Raw genomic sequence first — 25,460 nt, 5'->3', positions numbered from 1 at the left:
CAGATGATAAAAAGCATAACATTTTCAAGTTGGATGTGGCCTTCCATAGACATATTGTCAATTATATTTAGCTGCAAGACAACATACTTGGAAGTTTAGCTCTGTCTGCATAACTCAGCTGCAGGTTCTGCTCCACACATGGCTTCTTGGTGGCAGGAACTCCATTGCCATTCTCCTCCTTGGGCCTGAAAGAGACGAGTTGCAAATGTTACTTTGGAGGTTTTGGAGCATTAAAACAGACACACTAATACTCTAACTATTCTTGTTATCCTATTTTTCCTGTAAGGGAAAAGCTACATAACTGTACCTGAAAGTGTTGTTGTCCATGATGAACTTGCGGACTCTCTGAACAGTTTGGGCATCGATGCGGTCACCTTTCTGCAGCACATTGAGCAGCTTGGACATGGAGATGATAGGATGGAGCTTGATTCCCACAGAATGCAACATCTCCACACCGCCTTGATTTCTGTCCATTAGTACAATGGCATCTGTCACCTTTACCAAATAAACAAATATTTCATTAAAAAATGACAGCAACCAGAACCATTATTATTTTGAAAGGACTCTTGTATGCTGCTGCCCCACTGTACTTGATGGAATTCTATAACCTATACAATGATCAATCACTTTTATAGGGGATCACTGTAACATTATCATCACCACTGTAATTTGATACCGAACCTTCAGTCTCTCTTTGTAGAGCACTTCAGCAGTCTCCAGGATGCTGCTGCCAGTAGTCACTGTGTCCTCAATGATCAGACAGAGATCCCCCTCACGATACAACCCCTCCACCACACGCTTGGTTCCTAGCAGGGTTACATCAGGAGGTTTATAGTCTCTATTCTAAACAAACTTATCTTTGTCACTTATTGATGGCTTTGGCAAAATCAACATCCAGTGGGGCAATATTTTCTGAAAAATCTGGTTTATATGTTTGTTCCAATCATCTATGTGTGAAGAGTGCAAAACTCTGCTTTCAAGACCTGTGGTTCACTTACATCAGGTCGATATCCACTGCTTTAAAAAAAAAAAAAAAAAAATTAATAACGCACCTAGTTACAACCAGTTAGTATTTAAAAATATTCATAGAATAGTTATTATATTTAATTATCATAATAGTTCAATGTTCAAATCATGTTGTCCTTCTTCTATCAGTGATAGAAAGACTGGTGCATAAGCAAAAATATCAACCCACAGAGAGCAGCGCAGTAGCAGCTTGGTAAAGTATCAAGATATCATAATTGGCAAAAATCTTAATGAAAGAGGATCTTGTCATATTGTCTTTCTGCTCACTATTACCACGCAGATTAACAATCAAGTGTTACACAACATGACAAATCTTATCCATCCTAACAAACTTAACATAACAGAATGATTGTGCTTTCTAGGGCTTTGCTGACAAATGCAAGGTCAGAACTAAATCAAATGAGCCTAACTATCCTTCCCTCTCACCCACCATAGTCCTTAGCCTCCTTTCTCCTGATGAGCATGGGCAGTTCATGTTTAGAGCAGATAATTGTGGCCAAAGGTAGGGCTGTGTATGGAACCCCACACACTGAGTCAAACTGTAGCTCCTCTTCTTGCACTCGCTGGTAGATGAGACTTGCCACCTGAAAATAAAACAATAAATAAGGTTTGCAGCTGCAAACGAGTTTTTAAAGTAGCAGTGTTGCAGGAGACATAAACATCCAATGTACCTATAACTGTTGCATGAATGGGGTCATTTCCCCACCATTCCTCTGAGGGTCAACACATTTTATTTCCCTGATCATGTTTAAACTCCATAAATTAATGTTAATGTTAATTAATTAGTTAACGGGTATAGCTGGAACCTGAATTGTTCACATTTCTAACAGGTGTTGTATAATTATTACATATAGGCTATGTTTTTATTTTATATTTATATATATTTCATATATGGAAATTCAATGTATGCTCATATAATACTTTTGCGTACGGACAAGTGTTTGGTTCTAAATAACAGAAAGAAATGAAACTTATCTAAGCGTTGCTCTAACAGGTATTCCATGTGTGAGCCCTTCCCCCCTGTAGTGACTTGGGTTCAACAAAATAAACCTAAGCCACAGTGAGGGGCTGCTACCGGGATGCGTAGTTGACGCGTTGTCATGAGGTGGCTCCATATGATAAATCAAAACATCCGACTTGTACCAAGTTTGTACCAATAACTTGCATGAAAATAAACAAAAAGGCGTAAACATTGAGCTCTAAACGGCAACGGTCAAAAACTGTGTGCTTCTCCTCGGTAAGCAGCACACCTGAGGAGTAATTGCCTCTTCTTCTACTTATACCTTTCATGTATTGCCATTCAATACGCCACCTACTGTGGCAACCAGTGCATTACTCTAACACACACACACAAATATACAAATGGCTCTAACACCCCCCACACACCTTAACCCATCGTCCTCCATGTTTTAAAAAATAAAATAAAATAAATGTGTCTAAAGTAAAATGTAAACTTGTGTCTGCTCTGAACATGTGTAGAACAATATATGTTTGGGGGAGTAAAGATTGTGAAAGGGTTATGTTTGTCACATTAAATATATATATACATACATACATATATATATATACATACACATATATATACATACACACACACACACACATATATATATATACATACACATATACATATACATACACACACACATACATATATATATACATACATATACACATATACATATATATATATATATACATACATATATATATATATACTGCAGTCTTTCCACAATGAGTTGTGTGAACAACCTCCAGTTGTGTGAACATGTGAATTAAGCTCACTCGCTCTACGGGAGGTAGACTGCGTCCGAGTTGATTGCAGTCCCTGCCTCCGCCCCTGAAACATGGCTTCCCTGAAATTACAGGCAGCTCACGTGGGCCATCAAGCCTATAGTCTTATTCAGCAACCGGGCTTCTTAGGGGACGTAAAAGCTTAAAGAACCCCACAACTGGGGTATTTACTTACGTATTTTAAGTTTAGATTAAAACGTGAAAATGTTATGATCTTGTGTTAACCACAGACCTTAGTTCAGCTATCTAATCCAAACCGGAAGACCTCCAGACGAAGAAACCGAAAGTGCTAACATGCTAACTATTTTCGGGTTTTAGGACTCATTCCTACGGCACTTTTTTTTTAATATTCAAAAGTCAGTCAGACTATGATGAGAAAAAGACAGACGTGTTTACCTGATTCATGAGAGCAGGGTGCGATACCAGAACTCTCAGATCGATATAAATAGGTGTCATCATGCCGCTCTTTGTCTTGTACTCTCCAAACTTCACCGCGTTCACATCGTGAAGTTTCAGGATTAAACTGTCAATGCAAATGTTTTCCATTTTCTCGTATATTAAGGAGATCCCACAGGAGTTGTCTCGAACGTCTATCCCGCTCAAAGATATTGTAAAAAGGAAGTATCCTCTTTGACGTCACCGATACGTTCACGAATAAGAGGGGGGTAACTGTGAAGCCCATTTCCCACTGGTCAAAAAACCCGCTAAACTCATTATCGGAAAAGGGTTTAATCGACATTCACATCCGGGTCAAATAACTCTGCAGTATACGCGGGTATTTATCGGCTCCAATCGGCATTGATGTAAACACAACACCCGGGTGAACTCGCCAATTTTTGTCCTTTTACCTGCTGTAACGTCTTTCAAAGTACAGACACCGTAGACACTGTCACCTGTCCAGCACGGCGCTTTTAAACCAGAAACACCGCGGCTAAACTGCGTTTGGGGATGAGAGATCGAGCGCAGCTTCATTTGCAGACGGATCCTTTTGCTATAGAGTGAAGTGGGCGGCTCCACATTCACAATTTAAAAGTAATATTATGTTAGATGGTATATGCTTCACAGACAAAAAATGTAGTCATAGTCATAGGAGACTTTGCCAGGGGTTCAGAACTCTTGCAGTCAAACTGTTTGGGAACTCTAGATTTGAAAATTTTAAATGGAAAAAAGTTTAGCATTATAATAAGAAATATTGTGTTATAAACAAAATTAGAGAAGTTTGATTTAAAATTATACACTTGATTTATCCTGTAATCCAGGTATTTTCAAGATTCAGAGACGATATTGACGGAAAATGTGTGTTTTGTAAGTATGAAACAGAGTATTTGTCAAGTATTTCATGAATGCTTATCTATCAAATTGTTTTGGTAAGATATATAATATTTCTTTAAGATGCTACTATTCATTTAAATAAAAGAGACATGTTTTATGATAAGATGTAAAAATTACAAAAAACATTTACAAATAATTTTTGCAAAGATTGAAATTCTGACTATGAATTACAAATAAATTCACATATATGGATTAAGAGTTTGAGTTACAGATGAAAAATGAACTATTTTGTGTTTCAAAACTAAATATGATTGAAAGTATCTGTTTTACTTTTGCAATTGCACATATGAGAAAGGAAACAAAATGAGGAAACAAATGAGGAATGACCAGGAATCACCAGCCAACTCAATGGTCGTATTCAATTGTTGAGAGTGTATTCAGATCAGCTGGTTTGACACTGCAGACTTAAATGAACACTAGCCTGACTGTGGTGAAAAAGTAGTTGTCAGTTTCCTACATGGGAGAACTTGGTAGAAATAGCATGATAGTGGCACAAAATGAAAATAATGTTACTATGAAAGCTTCATATGATTGTTTTCAATAACTAACTCTTTGCTATTTTTTAAGATATTAGTTGTATTTTTTTTCTTTTTGTGCTCTTTTTAATTCCTATGTCTGACTTCAAGGCTACAGGTGAACCATGTATAAATGCTGCCCTCTAGTGGTCAGTCAAAGTCGGCCACTGAACCAGCTCAACATCCCAACTGAATAGGGAATCAGCAGGACGTTTAGGTACCACATAGCAATCACACAACTATCATGAACTTCTCCCCATTAATTCTGCTAACTCCTAAATGATTATATTTTAATATTTATTACAATAACAGACCATGATTTGTTTATTTTGTTTGTTTATCTAGCTCAAGGCTCCAAAATCACAATAACAACATTTTCAAAAATAAGCTGCTATATGACACAGTTAGGCATGCTCACACACAAACAGTAATTGAACGTGGGTCCAGGAAGGAAGGCAAGATGTTGGCATAAAGCCCTGCTGTGTCATTAAATTGTTCTGTGTGGATATAAAATATGTTGAATTTCCAGATGCTGTCTGAGACAAATCTTAGCTGCCAGGTGTGGGATGTTCTTGCTTACTTGGGTCCTCTCCAAATTTAGACATAACCCATAACCCTCTGTTTTTCAGCAAAAGAAAATACCTTGCATTTATACATTGTTCATCGGAGAGTAATTATGTGTGCAATATCAGATGGTAAAGCGACTACAGAAGAGGCAAAGAATGGGCCTGGGGCTCCTATGACGGTTTTTTATTTTGGTATTATTGCTATCATGTGGGGGGCGTCAAATACTGAGCAAAACCATGAGGCAAAAGAAACAAGGGAGTCAAGTCATTCCACCTCCACAATGAAAATGCAAAAGTTACCTTTTGTGGAAGAAGATAGGTTTGAGAGGCCTGTAAATAAAATTATTTGTAAAAAAAAAAAATAAAATATGAAAAACAACTGAAACTTCTTATCATTACTTTCCCATCTAGTATATTCTGGGTGTTTCATATGCCATACCATACCAAACTATATTTGTTAAAACTGAGTATATTTAGAAATAACTATATAGAAACACAGGGCACAGTAGGCATTAAATTCACTCTTAAGAGTGAGATGTCTGTTACAGAAAAGTGTTAAGATTTAGATATTACTTCACTTATTACCAGAGGGGAAATTCACATTACAGGAGCACAAGAAAAAACCCAAAGAGTCAAGAGACCATGAAAAATCCAAAACATAAAAACATTTACAAATAAATCAACCAAAATAAGAATTTAAACAAACTTCTACATTCTCCAAATAGCAAATATATACTGTATATGCAGAAATAATGAGTCTAGTTGGAAGCTCCACAGACCTTGTTTACCTGACCTGTGTCATTTAATTTATTACACTGTAAAAGACTATTAGATAAACTACAAAATGTGTACACATACCATACTCTTTATTTACATAAGGAATAATAAGTAATTTTTCTGAAGTTCTGTGCAACCTGGGATTTATCAATCCTGAGGTTAATTGTTGTTTGTTGAATTAATTGATGCAACAATCGCATTGAAGACAGGTACAGGGCAACATAATGACTTGGCTCAGGGGTTAGCACCGAGTCAAGGTGTAAAATGTGCTTTGCTTTGAAAAATGTGTTTTAAATAACACATACAGGTGTGTTTCTTTGAAACATCATGCCCTGCAACAGCTGAGAGGACTGAAAGTCCCATTGTCGCCAATGTGTTTTAATCTGTGTATTTGATCTGTTTCTGAGAGGAAAATGGAATGACCAGCAAACACATGGACCTTCTGTCAAACAAGATCTTAAGCTGCATTGCTTTGTTTCCTGGAGTCAGTGTAACATCACATAAGGCATTAACTGGAAACAACAACAAAAAAAACTGACAATAACTGGTTAGGATTTTTTTCAGTTTATTAAAAAGATTCAGTCCACAGTAGTTCAGAGTTTGGCACCAACAATATAAAAACATGTTAATCAAAAATAAAGTGTACACCCCAAAATAGCATTGAACAAAATGCCTGAATAAAAAGGGATAAATAAAAGAAATGAATTTAAAAAAATACAAACATTTATGTAATTAAAATGCATTTCACTTGGAAATAATGGTGAATTATCCCATTCATTTTTGAAATAAGAGTTTAACTTTTGGTCAGTCAGCTTCGCCTTTATAGATTTTAGAGGTGCTATACCTTATGTTCTTTTTAAAAACACCTACATTACAGATCACAGAATCACATCTTCATGGTGACTTCAACAGCCTACACAGTAATAACGGCAAGGCAATGTTTTTAATACAAACTCAAAAGTAACAGTGCTTATCTTTTTAGGAAAGTTTGTAGTTCTGTATTTCTTGTGATTCAAAGAGAAATCTGGGTGACCAGTTGTGTTCCGCTCATCAAAATAGAAATACACTGACCACAGAGTGACAGACAGACATTACAACTACAATCCCCTCCATTTCAAAGAATGCTGATTGAGCTTTAAACTGTCTAATTAGTTTGATTGAAAATCTGACTGTCAGGTCTGTCTAGGTCAGTCAAGCTGAGACAGGAGCTGTAAAAGTTGTTTTGGGCAACAAGGTTAATATATGAAATGTATGGCTTTGGAATTCCTTTGCAAAACATCTCTCTCTCCTGATTTGGAAATGTCTAAGGGCCCACAAAATGCATTCTATCATTATCTAAATGTCTTCTGAACATATATATTAGTCACAGTGAGACTCAAAAGGGAAATACAACAAACGCGGCTACAGGTATTATCAGGGACGGACACTAGTAGTGGTGTGTTTTGTTCAAAGAGAACTGTGATGGAATGTTCTGAAATTAAAAAAGTCCTAATGCAACAGTAAAAGTACACAACAATACTGCATCTGGTGCGTGTGTGTGTTTGTGTTTGGGGTATGCAGCTGAGCTGAAAAAGCAGCAGGATTTGTGCTCTGATAGATTTGTGTCAAAAAAATCATCTGATGAAGAACTCCTCATTTCTGCTGAAGAAGAGAGGAGCACAGCCAACGTGAGAAGCTGGACAGATCTTTGAATAGGCACAGACGTTGGTGTGGAAAAGTCTTAAGGCACTAAAATTTGGTGTGGGGAAGACCTTTTAAGGCACATATTTAATGCAAAGGTCTTCTTTTCATGAAAGCAGGAGGAGGCTTCCTTCTTGTAAGGGGTCTCACGTCTTCCTTCTTTACTCACTCTCCCCTCTTCTCTCTACTCTGAGGGATTGTGAGCATCTGCAAGCAGCTCGGGCCTAAAACATTCAATCGGACACTGGATGTTCTGGACAGGGAAGAAAATGAAGGGAAAACAGAGAGGACAGGATTAGTTTTAAATGGACTTACACCAAGTTCTACAAAATCAATGATCAGATCCCCTAAATGAACCTTTTGTGTAATTGTGAATAAATGAGTGAATAAAATGTGCAGGATATTAAATTCAATCTATATTACAACATGTCCTGATCAAACAAATCAAAAAATTACATAGACATCCCTGTTAATGGTCATTTATACATCCTTATACACCGACTATATATAATTTAGTCGTTTCTTTTTTTCTTGATTAATAGGTGGTTAAAAATGCTGTGAAATGGAAAGGGTAGAGTAGAATATTAGTGGTAACATTTATAGTGAGACACTGACCAGTTTGCGTAGAGCGTTTTCTCTGTACCGGTCGAAGACATCTGAGCTAACAGGCTGCAGGAGGTCAGCGTCCACGTCTGTCGGCCCCCCCGGCCGTCTGCAGTTCTCACAACGCCAGCCCTACAGAAGGAGACGGAAAGGTTAATGTACACACACACAAACATTTCCACCATGCAGTTCTAGGGGTAGTACACACCTAAATGAGTTTCTGCCTGTACTTTCAACATTACCCCTGAAGCAGCAGGGAATAGACACACACACACGCATACACAGAGTGTTACCCACCTGTTGTCCTCCGTAGCAGGTACAGGTACAGATGGCGCCCAGATACTCTTTCTGCCACTGGTTGCCCACCTGGTACATTTTCCCATCATCATAACATGTCGACTCATCTGGAGGATTACAGTCACATATTAAAGACCAACGGTACCTGAGTACAATGATTAAATCAATCATGCTTAAAACAACTGCTGAAGATCTACTACTCTATGTAGAAAATAAAGTGTAAGAGTAAGAGTGGAGTAAGTGCATGTAAACCATAGTGTGTATTTAGACTGTGCATGAACCAGGAAGTGTAAGAGGCCAGCAGTTTGTTTATTTAGTAAACTTCTCTGTAGTTAACTCATGTATGTGTCTGTACTCACGGGGTTCACATTTGAATTCTCCCTTGCCATTTCCCAGGCAAGTGCAGCTCATCATGTGACCATTCTCAGCGCGGCGATCCCACTTTTCACCGATGCGATAGTTGTTGCCGTTGTCATGACACCACTCTAGAGGAGGAGAAACCGAGAGATGGAAAGAAGAAAAGGAGGGAGAAGAAAGGGAACAACAACAACAGAAATACACGAGGAGGAGATGTAGAAGAGGGGAGGAAGGTGTATAGAGTGAGGGCCGGAGTGTGAAAGGAAGGAAGTTCATCAGTTCATGTACTGCAGATTCATATCAGTCACATATACTGATTTCCACACAGTATGAAATCACAGTGTCTATAAAACACCATCTCAAAAGTGTTGCAAAAAATAGGCATTCATCTTCATTGTGCAAAACACACTTGTAGGTCAAACAAGATACACACTTATACACATTGTCCCAGTGGGGAGACAAACACAGATGTACAGACAGTGTGATGACCTAAAACCTATGCTGATGGATGATGATCTCAGTTTCTGGTATTGTCATGTTAGCTGTATGGACAATACAAAAAAACTGACACTGATGCTGGCTAGTTAGCTTAGCTTAGCTTAGCTTAGTTTAGCTGAGTCTAGCTGCGTCTAAACCGTGAAGTTTTCACAGTTTATAGAGACAGAACAGAGAAGCCAGCATGGGCAAACTGCTTTAGTGAACATGAAGCAATTTAACCGGCTGTAACATACAATACATTGTACAGACATCACTATGTTTGCAATGTATTTATGTAGAAAATGGTGTCAGATGTTGAGAAGGTTTCCCATGCTGGGATCTTATTACTGCATGCTGCAGCACATAGAAAATGAACGGTACACTTCTATGGCTTTTGCACAGTAATAGCAAAGGAATTTATAATGTGTTTACTGTAAGAATTAAGAATGTATGTGATTAAACTAACTGATATATTTCCGTTTGGATATAAGGCTAATTTGGCTGTCTAGGTCCATCTTATAACATTTTGAGTTTGCAATGTGATATGTTCATTTCATAATTCCCTGTTATAAATTCCTGTTGAGTAAATCACATAGAATTATATAACTTCTAATTCCATGGTGTGTTGTTGGGTGTTTTGCAAAGCGTGCTGGGATGGGGTTATTAAGCCACTCACTGGATGAATCACACCTAAAGTGACCGCTGCCCAGGCCAAGGCAGCGGCACCACAGCTTGAAGCCCGTCTCAGACATGCGCTCCCACTCAGAGCCCACCTCGTGATAGGTGTGTGTGAATGTGTCATAACACACATCCCGGTTGGTGGTAATGGGGATGTCACCTGGAACTAAGGGATGGAAGAAAATATAAGTTTAGGATAGAAAAGACCAGGAGATGTGCTTTACCTTATTCATTTAAGGAAAATGTTATATTTATCAAATTATTAATACAAAAACATTGCTAATAACATTTATCATTTACAGTGTCTCTATGTGATTATTATCCATGGTAAAGATTTTTATAAAATTTGAATATACATTATACTTAAGCTTATTGTGATGAAAGGAAAATTCCAATGTGGACTACTGTACCAGCATTTCCAACAGTTACAACTTCCTCCAGAACTTTCTCTTTAGCCCCGCCCGTCACGGCTTCAACTACGACATTATAGGAAGCTCCGGATGTCAGTCCAATCAGTGTGGCGCTGTTTGATGTGCCGGGAAGACGCATCTATATGGAGGAAGTCAAAGTTAACAAGTGCTCTTTACATCTCCAGCAGTAAATTTGTGCGTGAGAGACTGTGCGTGCGTGAGTGACTGCATGTGTGTATACCTGGAAGCCCCCTTCCTCCAGGTGTGTAATGGGATTGCAGGACACTTCGTATTCTGAGGTCTCGGGAATGGGTTGCCAGGAGATGGTTGTGACTGTCTGTGCTTCCTGGGGCAACTCTGTCTCATTGTCAGGGAAACCAAATGCAAGACCTGGTAGAGGACCCTCGCTCACCTACAAGATCAAACGCACAGAGTGAGATCATAATATCACTCGGCAAAAGGCAGAGACGTTTATGTTGAATATTAAGGATCGACAGCTAATGTATTAGCCACCTTGATCAAGTTTTATATTTCTGAATAAGGGAAAATATATAATCATCATCTTGTGGCTGGTTGTTTTGATATCAACTGCAATTCTGAACTCAAGATAATAGAACATCTTACAATCTCTCGACATGCACATCCTATTAAACAAAATATATATATACAGTTATAGCAAGTGCAAATGAAATGTGCAATTTTTTACACATACAGATTTTCATTTTGTCATTTTAGCCTCACACACCTTGACCAAGGGCACTCTATTTCCATCAGGGCCTTGTACAGGAATATAGACTAGGGGTTCTCTGAGAGTGGGTCTCTGGCCTTCTTTGGGTCCACTGTACGGGCCATTAAGTCCATTGTTAGGGCCTAGGCTCTGGTACTCTGTGTAGATGTGCTGGCCCTGCTGCCCTGGTTGGCTCTGGCCACTAGTACCAGCCAAGTGTACATGGTTGGAGTTGAAGCTAGACACAGGAAAAGAGAAGGATTAAGAAAGAAGATGAGAAATATTTGACTGCATTGACATTGGAGGTATTTTTAATTTTGCTTTCTGAAGCCTAGTTAATGATTTTGAATATCTGCATGATTATACAGATTCTTACATCTTGTCATCGAAGGGCTCTGGTACATCCAGGATGTCAGTGCTGGGTCGGTGAGGAACAGGAAGCTGAGGCAGCTCAGGGACCAATAGGTGATGATCTGTAGCTGGCTCTGATTGGACAACAGACATATGTATGCTAGCTGTTAGAAGCAAGCAAGGCAAAGCAAATGCACAGATCCACCAGCTGAATTCTTAGCAGGTAAAAATAGTACATAGCGATTGTGTTTCCGTTGCTTGCCTATATAAACAACAGGAAACCAATGAAACATGTTTTGCTGTAATACTCGTAACATGACAGTTGTAGAATTCTCTGAGGGAAAAGCAAATTACATGAGAAACTGAAGGATAAAAATGCATCTGGTGAATCCACACAAGCTGCAGTAGCCCATAGACACAGACTGACGTATGTTAAGATTTGTATTTTATCAAAGTACGAGTTATAGTTAGCATCTGGGATGTAAAGGCAGATTTATTGTCAGGTGAATATAATCACTTTTTGATGCTTAATAATCTGAAAGGTGTTACTTGGCTAAAATAACACTATAATGACACTTCCAGCAGTTTACCTGCAGCTCATTTTGAGGTACTGACATTCTGCCAGAGAATCTGAGCACAGGGATCAATTTTCCCAGGAGAGCTAACAATAGTGTATGTTTGTATGTATGTACGATATGTACTGAAGAACGCAAATGACTATCAATCAATGCCAAGGGCAGAATTCTGTAATTCTATTAGCAGAGAATAAAGCCAGCAGGGGTCAGCGCAGCATAGCTCTCAAACTGCAAGAGGTGTAGCAACTGTTATAACTTGAGAATGTTTTTTTCTCACAGAAGTAATCATTGCTATTTTATTTGTATGAGCTAAAAAAAAAAAAAAAAAAAAGTCTTATGCCTGTAAGAGAAATTATTCATTAAAACAGTTAAGACAAATAAATATAATGAAATTCAATGGAGAGATCACCTAAGTGCAAAGTTGCAATTCTTGGCACAATTTCTAAAAGGAGGGTGATATGAAAACATATATATCAAAACATTATTGTGGGAAGTCTTGGTAGCTGCAACAGTAGCATGTGGTACCCTCAGAATGACATAATTTAAGATGAAAGGGTGATAGGTAAAGCTTTTGTTAGTTTGTTCATAACTGGCTTTTGCCATTCAACATCTTCAATATATATATTTTTTTAAGTACAAGCACTACACACTTAAAGAGAAGAAAAAAACCCCAAAGATCTAAAGTTCGCACACAGCATTAATGCTAACAGGTGAACGATGGGTGTACTCACGTGTTCTGGCTTTGCCCACTAGAGGTGTGCTTCTCAAGGCATTTTGGAGTGCAACAATCTTAATGACATACTCAGTTCCTGGTTTCAGACCTACAACCAAACAATACACATCAGATTTTTAAGTTACATTTTTAAATCACTGTATTTGCATGTATGTATCTGTGTACAGTAAATCTCATGCTCCGCACTCACCACTGATAAGGGCGTAGCTCTGGCCTGCTTGGGGTCTGGGGATGACTTCCCGAGGCAGCCCCCCGGCCTCCTCGTAGGTGACGTAATACCCAGTGACCCCTGGGCTGCGAGATGGCTCCCAGGTGAAAGAGATGCTGGTAGGGTTCAGGGAGGTGAAGCGGATATTGGTGGGCGGGATGACCACCGGTTTAGCTGGAAGAGAAGGGACAAGACAGTAAATACTCATAACAACTCCACCAATACACTGGTTCGTATGTATTTAATTTTGGCTGCTTGGCATCAGGAAAAGGCAAAAAAAAAAAGGCATTTCTAGCCATCTCTGCAAATCTGTAACAGGTCACATTCATAGTACTGACTGAGCCTGCAGGACAGAGTTTAATGGTTACCTGTGGTTGCGGTCATTGTTAGAGGTGCACTGCGTCCATTTCCTTTCAGTGTGTAGATGTTGATCTTATAATTAGTGCCAGGCTCCAGACCTGAAGTGAAAACAGAGACAACTTCATGACGGACTGTGTGTAGAGTAATATAAAGAAACTGAGCTGATCGTTGCATTATATTATATTAAATTCTCAATGACGCTTGATAGCTGCCGGTTTATAGTCTGTGTATTTACAATCTCACATCTGTGTACCTGTGATAGTGTATGAGCGTGAGTCAGGGCCGATGGTCCTTTGAATGGGTGTGTAGCCTGATGCGGAGGAGGTGGGCGTGGCCTCAACCAGGAAGCCGGAGATGGTTTCTGTCTTGGAGCGCCAGGTCAGAGTGATGGAAGAGTCGTTCACGTCAGAGATGCGTACGCGCCGAGGTGGGCTGATATCTTGAGGTAGATGAGGAGAGAGAAAGTAAGGGTTATGAACAAAACCAGGAGAGAAAGAGAGTGAGAGAGAGTGTATATGGTTTTTATGATGGGATGTTTTTCTTTTTTCCACGGTGTAGGAACTTAATAGAACACGGTAATGCCATATCATTGTGTTCATGCATCAAAACCGTTTGTCAGAATGCCAAAGTGTACGAGTCGGAGACTCACTCTCCAAAGTGGTGACCTCTCCCTGGACGGGCCTGCTGGTCAGAGAGTTTTTCAGGGCGTAAACATGGACCTCATAGGTAGTTGCAACCTAAGGGAGATGGAGAAAAAGAAAAGAACAAGATATCAGTCTGTCACAGAATTCCAAAGAATGGAGTTTAAGTATACTGGCTGCCACTACCATTATAACTGCTTGTGCATGTATGAGCCTGACTGTGTATTACTTTTTGTCCGTGAGTAATGATCATTTAGTTTGCATGCCTCCACGTGTGTGTTTGTCACTGCACATCCTGAGCGTGTTAAAGCTGAGGCTGGAACTTTCCATTAGGCTATAAATGTTTTTGTAATGGCTTCCTGTGTTCTGCCCCCTAATTATTTCACTAGGGCATAAAATCAATTCATGAATACCTGAGATTCATCACAATATAATCAATCAGTGAACATGGCGCATTTTTTCTTAGTTTTTCTTTTGTTGCAAGGTAATGGGGATCCAAACAAGGGACAACACTCACAGACACACACTCACCATGAGTCCAGAGACGTGTGTCTGAGTGGTGTCTGGGGCCAGGTTGATCTCTTTGGTCGGCCCGCTCTTGTTCTTAGGGTTAACCACCACCCGGTAGCCGGTGAGACCTGTAAGGCCGTTCAGTCGGTTTTCCTGACCTGGCACAGCCCAGCGCATCGTGAAAGAGGTAGGGCTAACCTGGGAGAACTGGAGGTTGGTGGGGGGTGAGATGGCTGCAGGGAAGAAAAGAAAAGAAAAGATAAGAGGGTTAGAGGCTTAGAGGCACACGTTCAATGTAAACTGTCAAGTAAGAATGGTTTCTGAATTTTATTTTTCAGTTTTCCTTTTCTAATTTCCTCCCATACCTGTGGCTTGTGTCCCAACCAGTGGTGTGCTGGCTGTGTCATCATGCAGGGCGATGACCTTCACAGTGTATTCAGTGCCAGGCTGCAGACCATAGATAATGGTGGACTCGGCATCACCTCGGGGAGCAGGACGCAGCTCTCTCTCCCCCTCCTCCGGACTTGAATACAAGACCCGGTAAGACGTAACAATTCCCTCAGGGCTGTCCCAGGTGATCCGCAGAGAGGTGGAGTCGATGTCGGAGAAGGTCAGATCTTTGGGACGGTCTACATCTAAAAGGTGAGGAGAGCAGAGGGAAGTGTCGGACGAGTAAGGGGGGAGATGTCAGGATATTTTTTTTTGGATTTGTGAAAGTTTGGCAAACTCTCTAGAAAGTATAAAGCCTCACTTGTTAAAGCGTTCACCACCAGTGGGGAGCTCTCTCCATCTTGCCCAAGAGCGTACACACTCAAAACGTACTCGACTGTGGGCATTAGACCTGAGAAGGTGATCTCTGTCTGGTCTGGAAAAGAGAAGGAAAAGGATACAAAAAAGAAGGGTAAACAAAGACAATTAGATTTTCCTAAACTGAGAAGTCAGACACAAGATGAAAGTTTACACCTATTCAAGCTTAAAAATACTGACAAAACTACAATCTTGCTCAAAGAACATACCTGGAGCCACCACCTCAGTAAAAGATGGCCCCTGTCCATTCCTGGGGACCCCAGTCACCCTGTATCCCTTGATTGGGCCCTGGGCAGGGCTCCACCTCACTGTCACACTGTTGTCATTCACTTCCTTCACTTCCATTTCAGAGGGAGAGTTGACACCTGCCAGAGGAGATGAGAGAGATGAGGAGGAGAAAGCTGCGAGTGGAAACTCAGGGAAGCAGGATAATCGCTAGAAACTGGTAAAATGTGTTTTGCATCAAAGAGAATAGAATGCATTTTTGTGTGTGTACCTGTTTTGTGTGTGACATAGATTGGAGTGCTGGATGCGGGGCTGTCTCCTCTACCAGTCACAGCATAGACAGTGACGGTGTAGTCGGTACCAGGCTTCAGGTTAGAGATGGTGGCAGTGGACTGAGAGCCAGGCACTGTGAACTCCTTGGGGTTACTGTGACCTCCTGGATGAAGATAGGCAGATGTGATATATGTTAAAAGAAACCAATATTGTGTTTTAAAAATCAGTAGACTGATAAACAGATAGTGATAGGAATCTTTAATGGAATTGGAAAAGACTAGTAATTCCTAAAAAACAAGAAAAAGGACTTGCCCCTCCCAAATACAAAATTTACACCATCAATGAAAGCAAAAGAAAAACAGTTTCAGACAAAAAAAAAAACCTTTAAATCAATATCATGAGCCTAGCTCACCTGTCTCTCCATGAGTGATCCTATAGTAGCGCACAGTGACAGGAGGGGCGTCCCAGCGCACGGTGATACTGGTTGGGGTGGAGTCTAGCACTTCCAGGTCTGTGGGAGCATCAGAGACTGGAGAAAGGGAGGGAGACAAAGAAAGCACATCAACAACATGATAATAACTTGTTGAGTAACTGACATAAATGAAGTATTAAATTAGGATTTCATACTCGTCCTCTGTGTCCCGCTGAGTGGCTGGCTCTCCTGGGTCCCGCTCACAGCGTAGATGTTGACCAAGTAGTCTGTGTCTGGAGTGAGCGCTGTCAGGGTGAAGTGGTTCCTGGAGGGGGGCAGCCTCTCGTCCTTAGCCCTCCCGCCGCCGACCATCTGGTAGCGCATGCGGTATCCGGTGATTTTGCTCTGGGGAGCAAGCCAGTGGATGGTGAAGGAGTTGGTGAAGATCTCAGAGAAACGCAGACCCACTGGTGAATCCAGAGCTGATTTGTTGGTGGGGGACAGAGAAAAGGACGAAGGTCAGGGAAAAAATCTTCAACCGTGTGATTGCATTTTCTTTTCTGGAGTGTTATCCTCCTGTTGTCGAATCAGATGAGTAAGACTCACCTGTTTTCTGGGTGCCGACTAGGGGAGAGCTCTCTCTTTGCTCATAAACGCACACCACACTGACCAGATACTCTGTGTTTGGCAGCAAGTCTGTGGACAGTGGAGAAGACATGAATGTAGTTGTCTGTGTGTCATCGTGGCATTGTTGTCGATTCTTTGTTTGTACTGTAACTTACGCCTTAGCACCACGTTGTTAGTCCTGCCTCCTACACTGGTTTCTGTAATATCATCTTCATCGTCAATGGGGTGATACCTGAGTAATTAAGAAAACCAACAACAAAGAGCTGATGTCATCATCTCCGGTGTATTATGCGTTTTATGTGTCTTTTTGTATTCTTGAAAAAAAATCTACATGCATTCAAGATGCTCAAAAATGCTGAGCATGTTTCTTGTCGTACCTGATGTGGAAGTTGCTGATATCAGCATTGTTCAGGGCTTGGGGAGAGACCCAGGTGACTTCTATAGTGTCAGGCCCAACCTGGCCAAAGCCCAGATCAGTGGGGGCCGGTACAGCTGTTGAAAAGAGACAGCAGCATGATTCAAAATGTATTCAAAAGGTCATGGGAAAGTAATGAGATTTGTTTTTGGTCAAGTAAAAAGGTGGTGGGACAATCCTATAAAAGAGTGAGAGGATAAGAAAAATGCAAATAAGAGGAGAAAATAAATCTGAAGAAAGGGGAACAAGAAAAAAAATGAAATGACTATAAGTATTCACACTGCACCATCTTTAAAAAAGGGAAGAGTCTGTTTTATGTGTGTGTGTCTCAGTGTAAATCAATGTCTGAGGTTTTACGACATCTTAAAAGTGAGAGAACAAGCAGTGTTTGCATCGGGGGGGCAAAATGAGCCTCAGTATGATAAATCCCCTCAACTAAAACCAGATGGTCCACACATACACACACACACACACACACACACACACACACACAGAGGATTATCAAACTGACAGCACAGCATGCAGAACAATTACATCAGCAACTTAAAAGGTTTGCTTTGAAGAGCCATGTCTCAGGGTTAATGAGAACCATATAACATTATATAGGCTCAGCACTCACAGTGTGATTTATGACTCCCACACCGACAACACAAATCACAAACCTGAAGGACAAACACTTTTGACAGATTGGTGTTGTCCCATCATAACTTAAATGACTCTTCCACTAAATAATACATGTACATTATTATCAACAGAGGAAATCTTTTGGGTGTGAGTGGAAACATGGATCTTACAGGTCTGCTGAGTGAGCGTGGTGGGTTCACTCTCGCCATTCTCCGTCACCGTGATCACGCTAATGTCATAGTCGATACCAGGCTCCAGGCCGTAGACGGTGTATTGACCAGTGCTTGGCAGGACCGTGTCTTCAAAGATGGGCACGCTCTCGCCGGCCGCCACCACCGTGATCCTGTAGCCGGTGATGGCTGTGGTGTTGAGCGGCGACCAGCGGAGACTGATCGTGGTGTCGCTCACTTCCTCGAAGCTGAGGTCCGTCAGCTGTGGGACTTCTGGGTAGGTGGAAAGAGGATTTGGGTGGTGGGGAGAGGGTGCAGGGGAGGGGAAAGAAAAGAGAGAGGAAACAGAAGAAACACCAAACAGGAGGCACAGGTGGAGGGAGAGGGAAGGGGGGTTGGAGGGAGGCGAGTGGCAGGAAGTGGAAGGCAACAGACAAAAAGACAAGACAAAGACATGTAGGAGCAGCGGTTAAGACGAGCAACGAGGACCGTCCACTTCCAGTAGGTGGAGATATTCAATATATCACACCAATGGAAGAGCTAATGCCAAGGGCTGCATTTCCTGGTATATATTAACTATCTAGTGAGACTGTAGCTGTTATTCAATGAAGCTTCTCCATTGAAAATATTGAATATATACCCAGGAAATAAAGCAAAACAGTGCTAGCACCATTTTGCATAGCCCCTCAGCTGCTGGTGATAAGTTAGAGCAGTGACGCTAACAGAGCTATTATCCGTTGAAAGATGCTCTTACATGTTCACATATAAACAAAATTTTATATAAACAATTACAAACTCACGCCAAATAATTAGCCTCCATGCGGACCTTCCAGTTGCAAAACTTCTTGATTAACCCCTCACACTCACCTGGTGTAATGACAGTCGATATCGGGGTGCTCTCCATGTCATCCTTAACAGTAACAACGCTGATGTTGTACTCCACTCCTGGACTGAGGTTCTCCAGGGTGCAGGAGTTCTCCCCCGCCTCCACAAACTCCTCCACGCTGTTTCCCTGCTGTCCATTGGTGGGAGTGCATGTCACTCTGTAGCCAGTGATGTCTTGAGGGGGAGAATATTGGAGATTGGCATTTAGCAGTTAGTTTGATTATTCGGAATACGTTGAGTGATGCAATCATTTGTGTCTATGCACATCTAGGTATGCAGGTATGTGTATGTGTGTGTGTGTGTGTGTGTGTACCTGGTGTACTGGCTCCATTCCACTGCACAGTGAGCTCTCCGGTGCCGGGGTTAGACTCCAGGTTCAGATCAGTAGGAGGAGACAGAGCTGGAGAGGAAGAGGAGGAGGAGGAGAGGAGTCAGATTTACAAAGTGGCAGGGGAGGAACGGCACAAACAGGAGGCAATAAAAGCCCTAGACAAGAATCAAAAGGTGACAGAGTCGAAAAAGTTGGTTTATATTTACGTGTGGTGATGCGGCGCGTGACTGGGGCTCCCTGCTCATGGCCATCTATGACTGGCTGGACGCTGTAGGTGTACTCTACTCCCGGAGTCAGACCGGAAACATAAATACTCCCTGACTCGGAGGTCACGTCTCTGGGGGCTTCCCCGCCCTGACTGGGACGTACTGTCAACTGAGGAGATAAATGAACACAGTCAGAGAGGCGGAAGAGAGAGACACAGGGATCGGGGGTACAGGAGGTAAGGGTCAGAGGTCAATGTTTTCCCAAGAACATGGAAGCCGGCAGAACATTCTCATCTGTGGTGTGACATATTTGGACCAATCACATTTATCCTTGAGGTCTGTAGTTCCCATGCTAGCGAACTCTAAAGGGGCCTAAACTGAACCAAGAATAATATAACTTAAGTCTTCTCTCCGCAGCAAACGGAGGGAAAAAATCGTCGGACAAGGACAATCACACAATCCACTTGTTGATTTTAAGAGACAGAACACGAAACATGGTCAGATTTATGAGTGTATAGGTGGGTGGCAGGATATAAAAAAAAACAAACAAACAAAAAAAAAGTTCTGTATTTGCAGTGAATGTACCTTGTATCCAATGCGGGGAACTGGAGTCCAGGATATTATAATGGAGGTGTCAGTCACATCAGTGCTGAAATGAGGAGCGTTGCCCATCGGCGGGTCTACAAACACAGAGAGAGCACAGGTGTGTCCTGATCAGCGCTCGTATATTCAGAAAACTTCAAAACGCAAGCACCTTCCGAGCAAACGCACAAGTGACCACGGGGCTTTGCACGCTTTTGTATACGCGTCAGACACTCACTCGTTGTAAACACCGCGCTCTCTCCTACACTCAGTGTGTTGTCTTGCTCTGCGTGCAGCGTGGCGGTGTACTCAGTGTTGGGCTTCAGGTTGAGGAGGGTGTACTGAGTGAGGCGAGCAGGCAGGCGCAGCTGCTTGGGGTTAGAGCCCTCGATGGTGAGGAAGAGGCGGTAGCCGCTGACTTTGGCACGGGGGGCGTACCACAGCATCACAGCGCTGTCCTCAGTCACGTTGGTGAAATGGATATCGGTGGGAGCATCAGGCTCTAACGGGGGGAGAGACATCAGTAAACACTGTTAGATATGCAACAATTTGATTCAAAATCAAATCACATATTTTACAATACAAACATTTTCCAAAGCACACCATACATTTCTAGGTTGCTTTCCAACCTCCACACAGACACTAGTTTAAATTTACTGTGGTATAAAAATCAAACTTGCAGAAACTGAATTTTTGTGTGTGTGTGTGTATGTGTGTGTGTGTGTGTGTTTACTGAGCAGCCGTCATACTCACTGGTAGTTTGCTCCCCAATGAGTGGTAAGCTTTCCTCTCCATTGTGAATGGCATAGACGCTGAAGCGGTACAGTATTCCAGGCTGCAGGTGTGTCACTTCAATGTAGGAGTTCTGACTGACGGGCAGGGTCATCTCCCTCTGTGGAGAGCCAGACTCGTCGACGGGGACGACGGTGACGCGATAACCTGAGACGTCGCTGCCTGGGCCGGTCCAGGTGAGAACAATTTTTTTATCTGACACCTCAAAGAACTGCAGGTCTGTAGGAGAAGCCACTTCATCTGTGGACAGGAAAAACAAACATAGCCTTAAACATTTTGTTCTTTACTGTTGTACAATTTACATCGGCAGAACAGAACACATAATATGTAAAGAACGTTGCTGTGTTGTGTGTATGGGTAGTCATATTCCATGTGTATTAATGCCTTTCCCTTTCTCTGGCTCAACCAAACATCTGAGTGTGCATCTGGGTAGATTTATTTTAGCTCTGAGTTAGTCTAAATCCCAACTGTTGACTGACGGCTGGTCTCTCGTCGAATAGCTGGAATAACTCTCTCGCAGCTGTTAGAAATAAAGTTGGTGACTGCGTGGAGAAACATGTCATTTATGAGGGAAGGTCCCATAACTCACCACAACACAAAATGAAAGGCTAGATATGGGCATAATATTTAGATACTGTAGGGACCAGCCTAAATTCAAATCTATCACAGCGTTTATCCCGTACTATGTGACAGAAGTTGATGCCTCTTATCACCTTAAGCAGACAATAAAATGGAGAACTCATTGGGTCATATTTGAATTATTATCTGCTAAAAAAGGCATGGTATGTGGAAATTCAATTTAATTCCATGACCTCATGGCTGTGCATGATTTGAAATAACTCTCTGATGCTTCATTCAATGCATTTGTTTGGATGTTGCATGTCATCAAAGCACACACTGGTTTATATACACATAATCATATCAGGTGTATGACAACATTTCTTTAAAGAAAGTGCCAAATCATTACACAACTGACAGACTGGATGGCTGAACACACAAACATTTTAATAGTATCCAGCAGCAGAGAGGAAAGGCAGAAAGATAGGTCAAAATGATTAAGTGGAGATGTCTGGAACAATTAGCCTTTTGTCCAAACCCAGATACACTTAAGTGCAAATGCAAAGTTCAAAGTAACTCAACCACAACACTATACTTTGATCTGTTTTATTCATTGTTTTCATAAGGGCAGAGACCTGACGCCGAAACGGTGCTTCGTCAGGCGTCATACGGTGGTCTAACTTTACACCTCACTGCTGCACTCAGAGTTTGGATCATTTGAAATCTAAACCTGTTCGCTGCCGACCTATAAAAGCTCATCCAAGCAGATGCAACTGATCTGGAAGATTGAAGCTTCTCTCAGTCTAACAGTTTATAAATAAAGTGTAATGTAGCTCAGACAGCTTGTATGTAGAGAGGAGCCTTAGTCCATTTTTCATAGTACACATCTGCACATTATGGGAGGATTCAATTATCTGTCCAGAGATGGCAGCACAAACTCTTCACTAAGTTATGTTAGACTCTACAAACAAGAGCACACACACACACACACACACACTCCATACACACTTTTCCAGCATCTGCTCGACCAACCCAACAGCGTGTTCGACCTGGCAGACTGAGAAGTTTTACATAACTCCAGTTCAGCAGAAGAAGAGCGCAACAGCTGTGAACTCAATGACTTCACTTTCCATTGGAAAACTCTTCACTTCTACTGAAACTTCGACATAAATCACTAAATAGGCCACAGGACGACTTGCAGGTTGACTTTGGAAGGTGCACCTATGACGAGCAGCAGAACAGGGTGGGATTTTATGGATCACCAAATTGGCCGATTTTCTTTGGTCACTGCACACCAATCTCCTGGTGCACCAGAGAAACAAGCACCAGGTTTCCCATAGTCCCATATTAATCCCTCCACCCACAACTAAAGTGCCAGCAATTCCCTCCTGATGTGTTTTGGTAAATATTAGTCAATACCACTTACACCTTTTTGTAGGTATAAAGAAATGGAAGCAAGTACGGAGCTACATATAGTCAGTCATTTACCTGGCAGTGGATCTCCAGCGGTGTTCACCTGTACAAAGACAGGCTCACTCTCCAGGCTCTCCTCCACAGCGTAGATACTGATGTTGTACAGTTTCCCAGGAAGAAGGTCACTCAGGGTCACAGACGTTGCTGTGTCAGGGAGGGTCAGCTCCGTGCTTTCACCTTCCAACGACGGCGTGTAGACGACACGGTAGCCTGCGCGGAGGAAGAGAGCTTCCGATTAGCTACAGTAAGGCGACAGACTTTGGCTGTGGCCGACAATTTGCTGTCACAACATACCAGTGATTGGAGCCAGTGGTTTGTCCCAGGTGATTACAATAGAAGTTTCTCCCACCTCCTCCACTTCATGCTCGGCGGGAGCATCAGGTGCTGCGGAACAAACGAGGTGTCAGTATTAGAAGGAAAATTGTAACCAACTGCTTTATTTTTACTGGAGCGCTTGATTTGTCCCTGGCACATGTTGATTACACTGCTGACAGATGCAAAACTATATTTCAGTCTAGCAGTAGTAGCATTTTTGTGCCTTAGGTGATTAAGGGAAAAAATATCAGAGAAGAAAGATGGGAAAATGAAATAAGAGAAAGTGTGTGTATGTGTCTACTCACCAGTGGTTTGCGAAGTAGTAAGAATGAGGTTATCCTCGCCACCATTTGTGACCTCATAGACGTTGACGGTGTACTTCCTCCCAGGCAGAAGATCATTAATGTTCACTGAGGTAGCTGTATGGGGAAGGTCTGAGGGGAAACAAATATATATATTATATCAATACATTGGTTTTCATTCATGAGCAGATAAATAAAGGCAAATTGCATTCATGTATATATATGTATCATTAGTTACCTAGCACCATGGGTTGTCCAGTGCTCTGCCCCTGCTCACTGAGCTCATACTCTACTCTGAAACCAGAGACTGTGTCGGAGGCGGAAACCCAGGAGATGACGAAGCTGCTGGAGGTAATTTCAGTCACCGACTCTGAGATGTCAACCACAGGCGGAGGCTGGGTGGTCTCGCCTTGTGATGTAGCCACTACAGGAGAAGCACAGATGGAAAATAAGAGAGTTGGCTACTCGCTGTCTGTGAGATCAGCACTGGCAACACCGGCCAGGACACTCTGGCGAAAGAGCTTTTAAATCTCAATGGGGATTTCCTGGTTAAGTAAAGTTAGAATCTAGGGAACCAAAGAGAACAAAAAAGAAAGGCTAGAGAAGACTTTTATGATGTTAGAAGCACTTTCCCACACCCTTGTCTTCAATATCATCCTCCATATTTTGCAAACCAGTGACAGTGGATGGGATTAGACAAACACGTGTGACATGCAGAAAGAAAAACCTTCACACCAAGTGGCGTTGCACATCAGCCAACATTGAGATCTCTCAACTCACGTGATCCATAATTGGTGGTGAAGTCAAAGCGCGTGACCTCTCGGCGTCCATAGCGCAGAATGCTGATCAGCTGACCCTCGTAGGTGATGCCCGGCTTCAGACCAGAGATGGTGTAAGAGTTAAGATGACCGGGGATCAGCACCTCCCTCCATGGGTTGTGAGTGTTTTTCTGTAAAATGGGATGCAGGATGTTAGAACGGGAGATGTGAGGGGGCTCAGTATGTAGAACCAGAAGTCGGATGTTAGGTACTTCAAGTCAGGTCCAAGGGGAAGATGGGCAAGAAGAGAAGTCATGTGTTTGTTAACCGTGAAAACACTCACCACTCTCCATTTGAGGACGTACTGGGTGATGTGAGCAGATTGTGGGGCATTCCACTGAATGGGGTGGGAGTTGGGCTGGTTTCCAGATTCTGTTATGATCACCTGGACAGGACGGTGACCACCTGGGAGAGAGAGATAACACAGACAGATGGGTAAGCAGACCAGTTTCACTGTTCAGTAAAGACAGGATCATGGTTTGATATTAAGAAGGAATGATGCATCATCATCAGTTATCTTAATTAAATAATAACTGTGATGAGCACAAAAATCTAATATTATGACAAATTTAAAAAATGCTGTACTTTTACATAACCTGACTTAACAGTGAGTGAGTATCAGTGAATTTGCAGCAGTATTTTCCTGAGCAGAACAGAGAAAGAGTTTGGAGAAAATAGCACGCCCATGTGAGATTCCAGCACAGATTTCAACAGCTCTACTTTCTCTACTCTTGAACCTTCTCCACTTCACCATGTTTCTAACCTTCCCTGTTCTCTTGGGAGTATTATTTTAGTGGTCACTTTACAAATAGTATGAAGGAATATAGTAGACTAATTACAGTAAAAAATTAAATAATTAGAAAAGAAAATAAGTTATCTTCAATAAAAAGCCTCAGCCCTTTTAATGCTCTTAATTCCCTGTCCTTTAATCTCATATCTCTAACCTCTGTTAGGATTCCTCTGCTTTGGATAGAACTGATGTAGATTATTGTCAGAACAGTTTATCAGTCTCATCATAAACAAACTTA

At 41.7% G+C, this 25,460-nt stretch overlaps 2 protein-coding genes across 3 annotated transcripts in view; both read right to left on the bottom strand.

Annotated features, from left to right (window-relative positions):
• Positions 1-3,435, bottom strand: part of LOC111218868 (uridine 5'-monophosphate synthase-like) — a 6,904-nt gene extending 3,469 nt beyond the window's left edge. The window contains exons 1-5 of one of the 2 annotated variants that reach the window (XM_022741349.1): positions 3,217-3,435; positions 1,457-1,610; positions 682-806; positions 308-495; positions 88-185 (exon numbers count right to left, since the gene is read on the bottom strand). In XM_022741349.1, the coding sequence (XP_022597070.1) occupies positions 88-185; positions 308-495; positions 682-806; positions 1,457-1,610; positions 3,217-3,366 (715 nt within the window). In that variant the 5' untranslated portion in view covers positions 3,367-3,435. The remainder of the gene's footprint in view (positions 1-87; positions 186-307; positions 496-681; positions 807-1,456; positions 1,611-3,216) is intronic. The other variant, XM_022741348.1, reaches the window with a different exon arrangement.
• Positions 3,436-6,558: 3,123 nt separating this feature from the next.
• LOC111218037 (fibronectin-like) overlaps positions 6,559-25,460 on the bottom strand; it is a 31,443-nt gene continuing 12,541 nt past the window's right edge. The window contains exons 13-49 of the mRNA XM_022740127.1: positions 24,716-24,837; positions 24,395-24,563; positions 23,853-24,038; positions 23,618-23,746; positions 23,292-23,381; positions 23,013-23,207; positions 20,928-21,206; positions 20,413-20,676; positions 20,178-20,272; positions 19,593-19,761; positions 19,369-19,455; positions 19,038-19,229; positions 18,171-18,443; positions 17,339-17,453; positions 17,117-17,193; positions 16,941-17,030; positions 16,550-16,816; positions 16,335-16,451; positions 15,921-16,085; positions 15,634-15,789; positions 15,369-15,482; positions 14,983-15,252; positions 14,639-14,850; positions 14,116-14,203; positions 13,720-13,905; positions 13,475-13,564; positions 13,089-13,280; positions 12,897-12,986; positions 11,616-11,724; positions 11,258-11,477; positions 10,754-10,924; positions 10,513-10,651; positions 10,101-10,268; positions 8,950-9,075; positions 8,591-8,697; positions 8,306-8,425; positions 6,559-7,943 (exon numbers count right to left, since the gene is read on the bottom strand). Of these exons, the coding sequence (XP_022595848.1) occupies positions 7,875-7,943; positions 8,306-8,425; positions 8,591-8,697; positions 8,950-9,075; positions 10,101-10,268; positions 10,513-10,651; positions 10,754-10,924; positions 11,258-11,477; positions 11,616-11,724; positions 12,897-12,986; positions 13,089-13,280; positions 13,475-13,564; positions 13,720-13,905; positions 14,116-14,203; positions 14,639-14,850; positions 14,983-15,252; positions 15,369-15,482; positions 15,634-15,789; positions 15,921-16,085; positions 16,335-16,451; positions 16,550-16,816; positions 16,941-17,030; positions 17,117-17,193; positions 17,339-17,453; positions 18,171-18,443; positions 19,038-19,229; positions 19,369-19,455; positions 19,593-19,761; positions 20,178-20,272; positions 20,413-20,676; positions 20,928-21,206; positions 23,013-23,207; positions 23,292-23,381; positions 23,618-23,746; positions 23,853-24,038; positions 24,395-24,563; positions 24,716-24,837 (5,708 nt within the window). The 3' untranslated portion in view covers positions 6,559-7,874. The remainder of the gene's footprint in view (positions 7,944-8,305; positions 8,426-8,590; positions 8,698-8,949; positions 9,076-10,100; positions 10,269-10,512; positions 10,652-10,753; positions 10,925-11,257; positions 11,478-11,615; positions 11,725-12,896; positions 12,987-13,088; positions 13,281-13,474; positions 13,565-13,719; positions 13,906-14,115; positions 14,204-14,638; positions 14,851-14,982; positions 15,253-15,368; positions 15,483-15,633; positions 15,790-15,920; positions 16,086-16,334; positions 16,452-16,549; positions 16,817-16,940; positions 17,031-17,116; positions 17,194-17,338; positions 17,454-18,170; positions 18,444-19,037; positions 19,230-19,368; positions 19,456-19,592; positions 19,762-20,177; positions 20,273-20,412; positions 20,677-20,927; positions 21,207-23,012; positions 23,208-23,291; positions 23,382-23,617; positions 23,747-23,852; positions 24,039-24,394; positions 24,564-24,715; positions 24,838-25,460) is intronic.

This window comes from Seriola dumerili, unplaced genomic scaffold, assembly GCF_002260705.1.
Source record: "Seriola dumerili isolate Sdu_G_001 unplaced genomic scaffold, Sdu_1.0 BDQW01000052.1, whole genome shotgun sequence".
NCBI classification, from domain to species: domain Eukaryota; kingdom Metazoa; phylum Chordata; class Actinopteri; order Carangiformes; family Carangidae; genus Seriola; species Seriola dumerili.
Note: the sequence above shows the minus strand (reverse complement) of the source record. Positions and strands in the feature narration are given on the sequence as shown.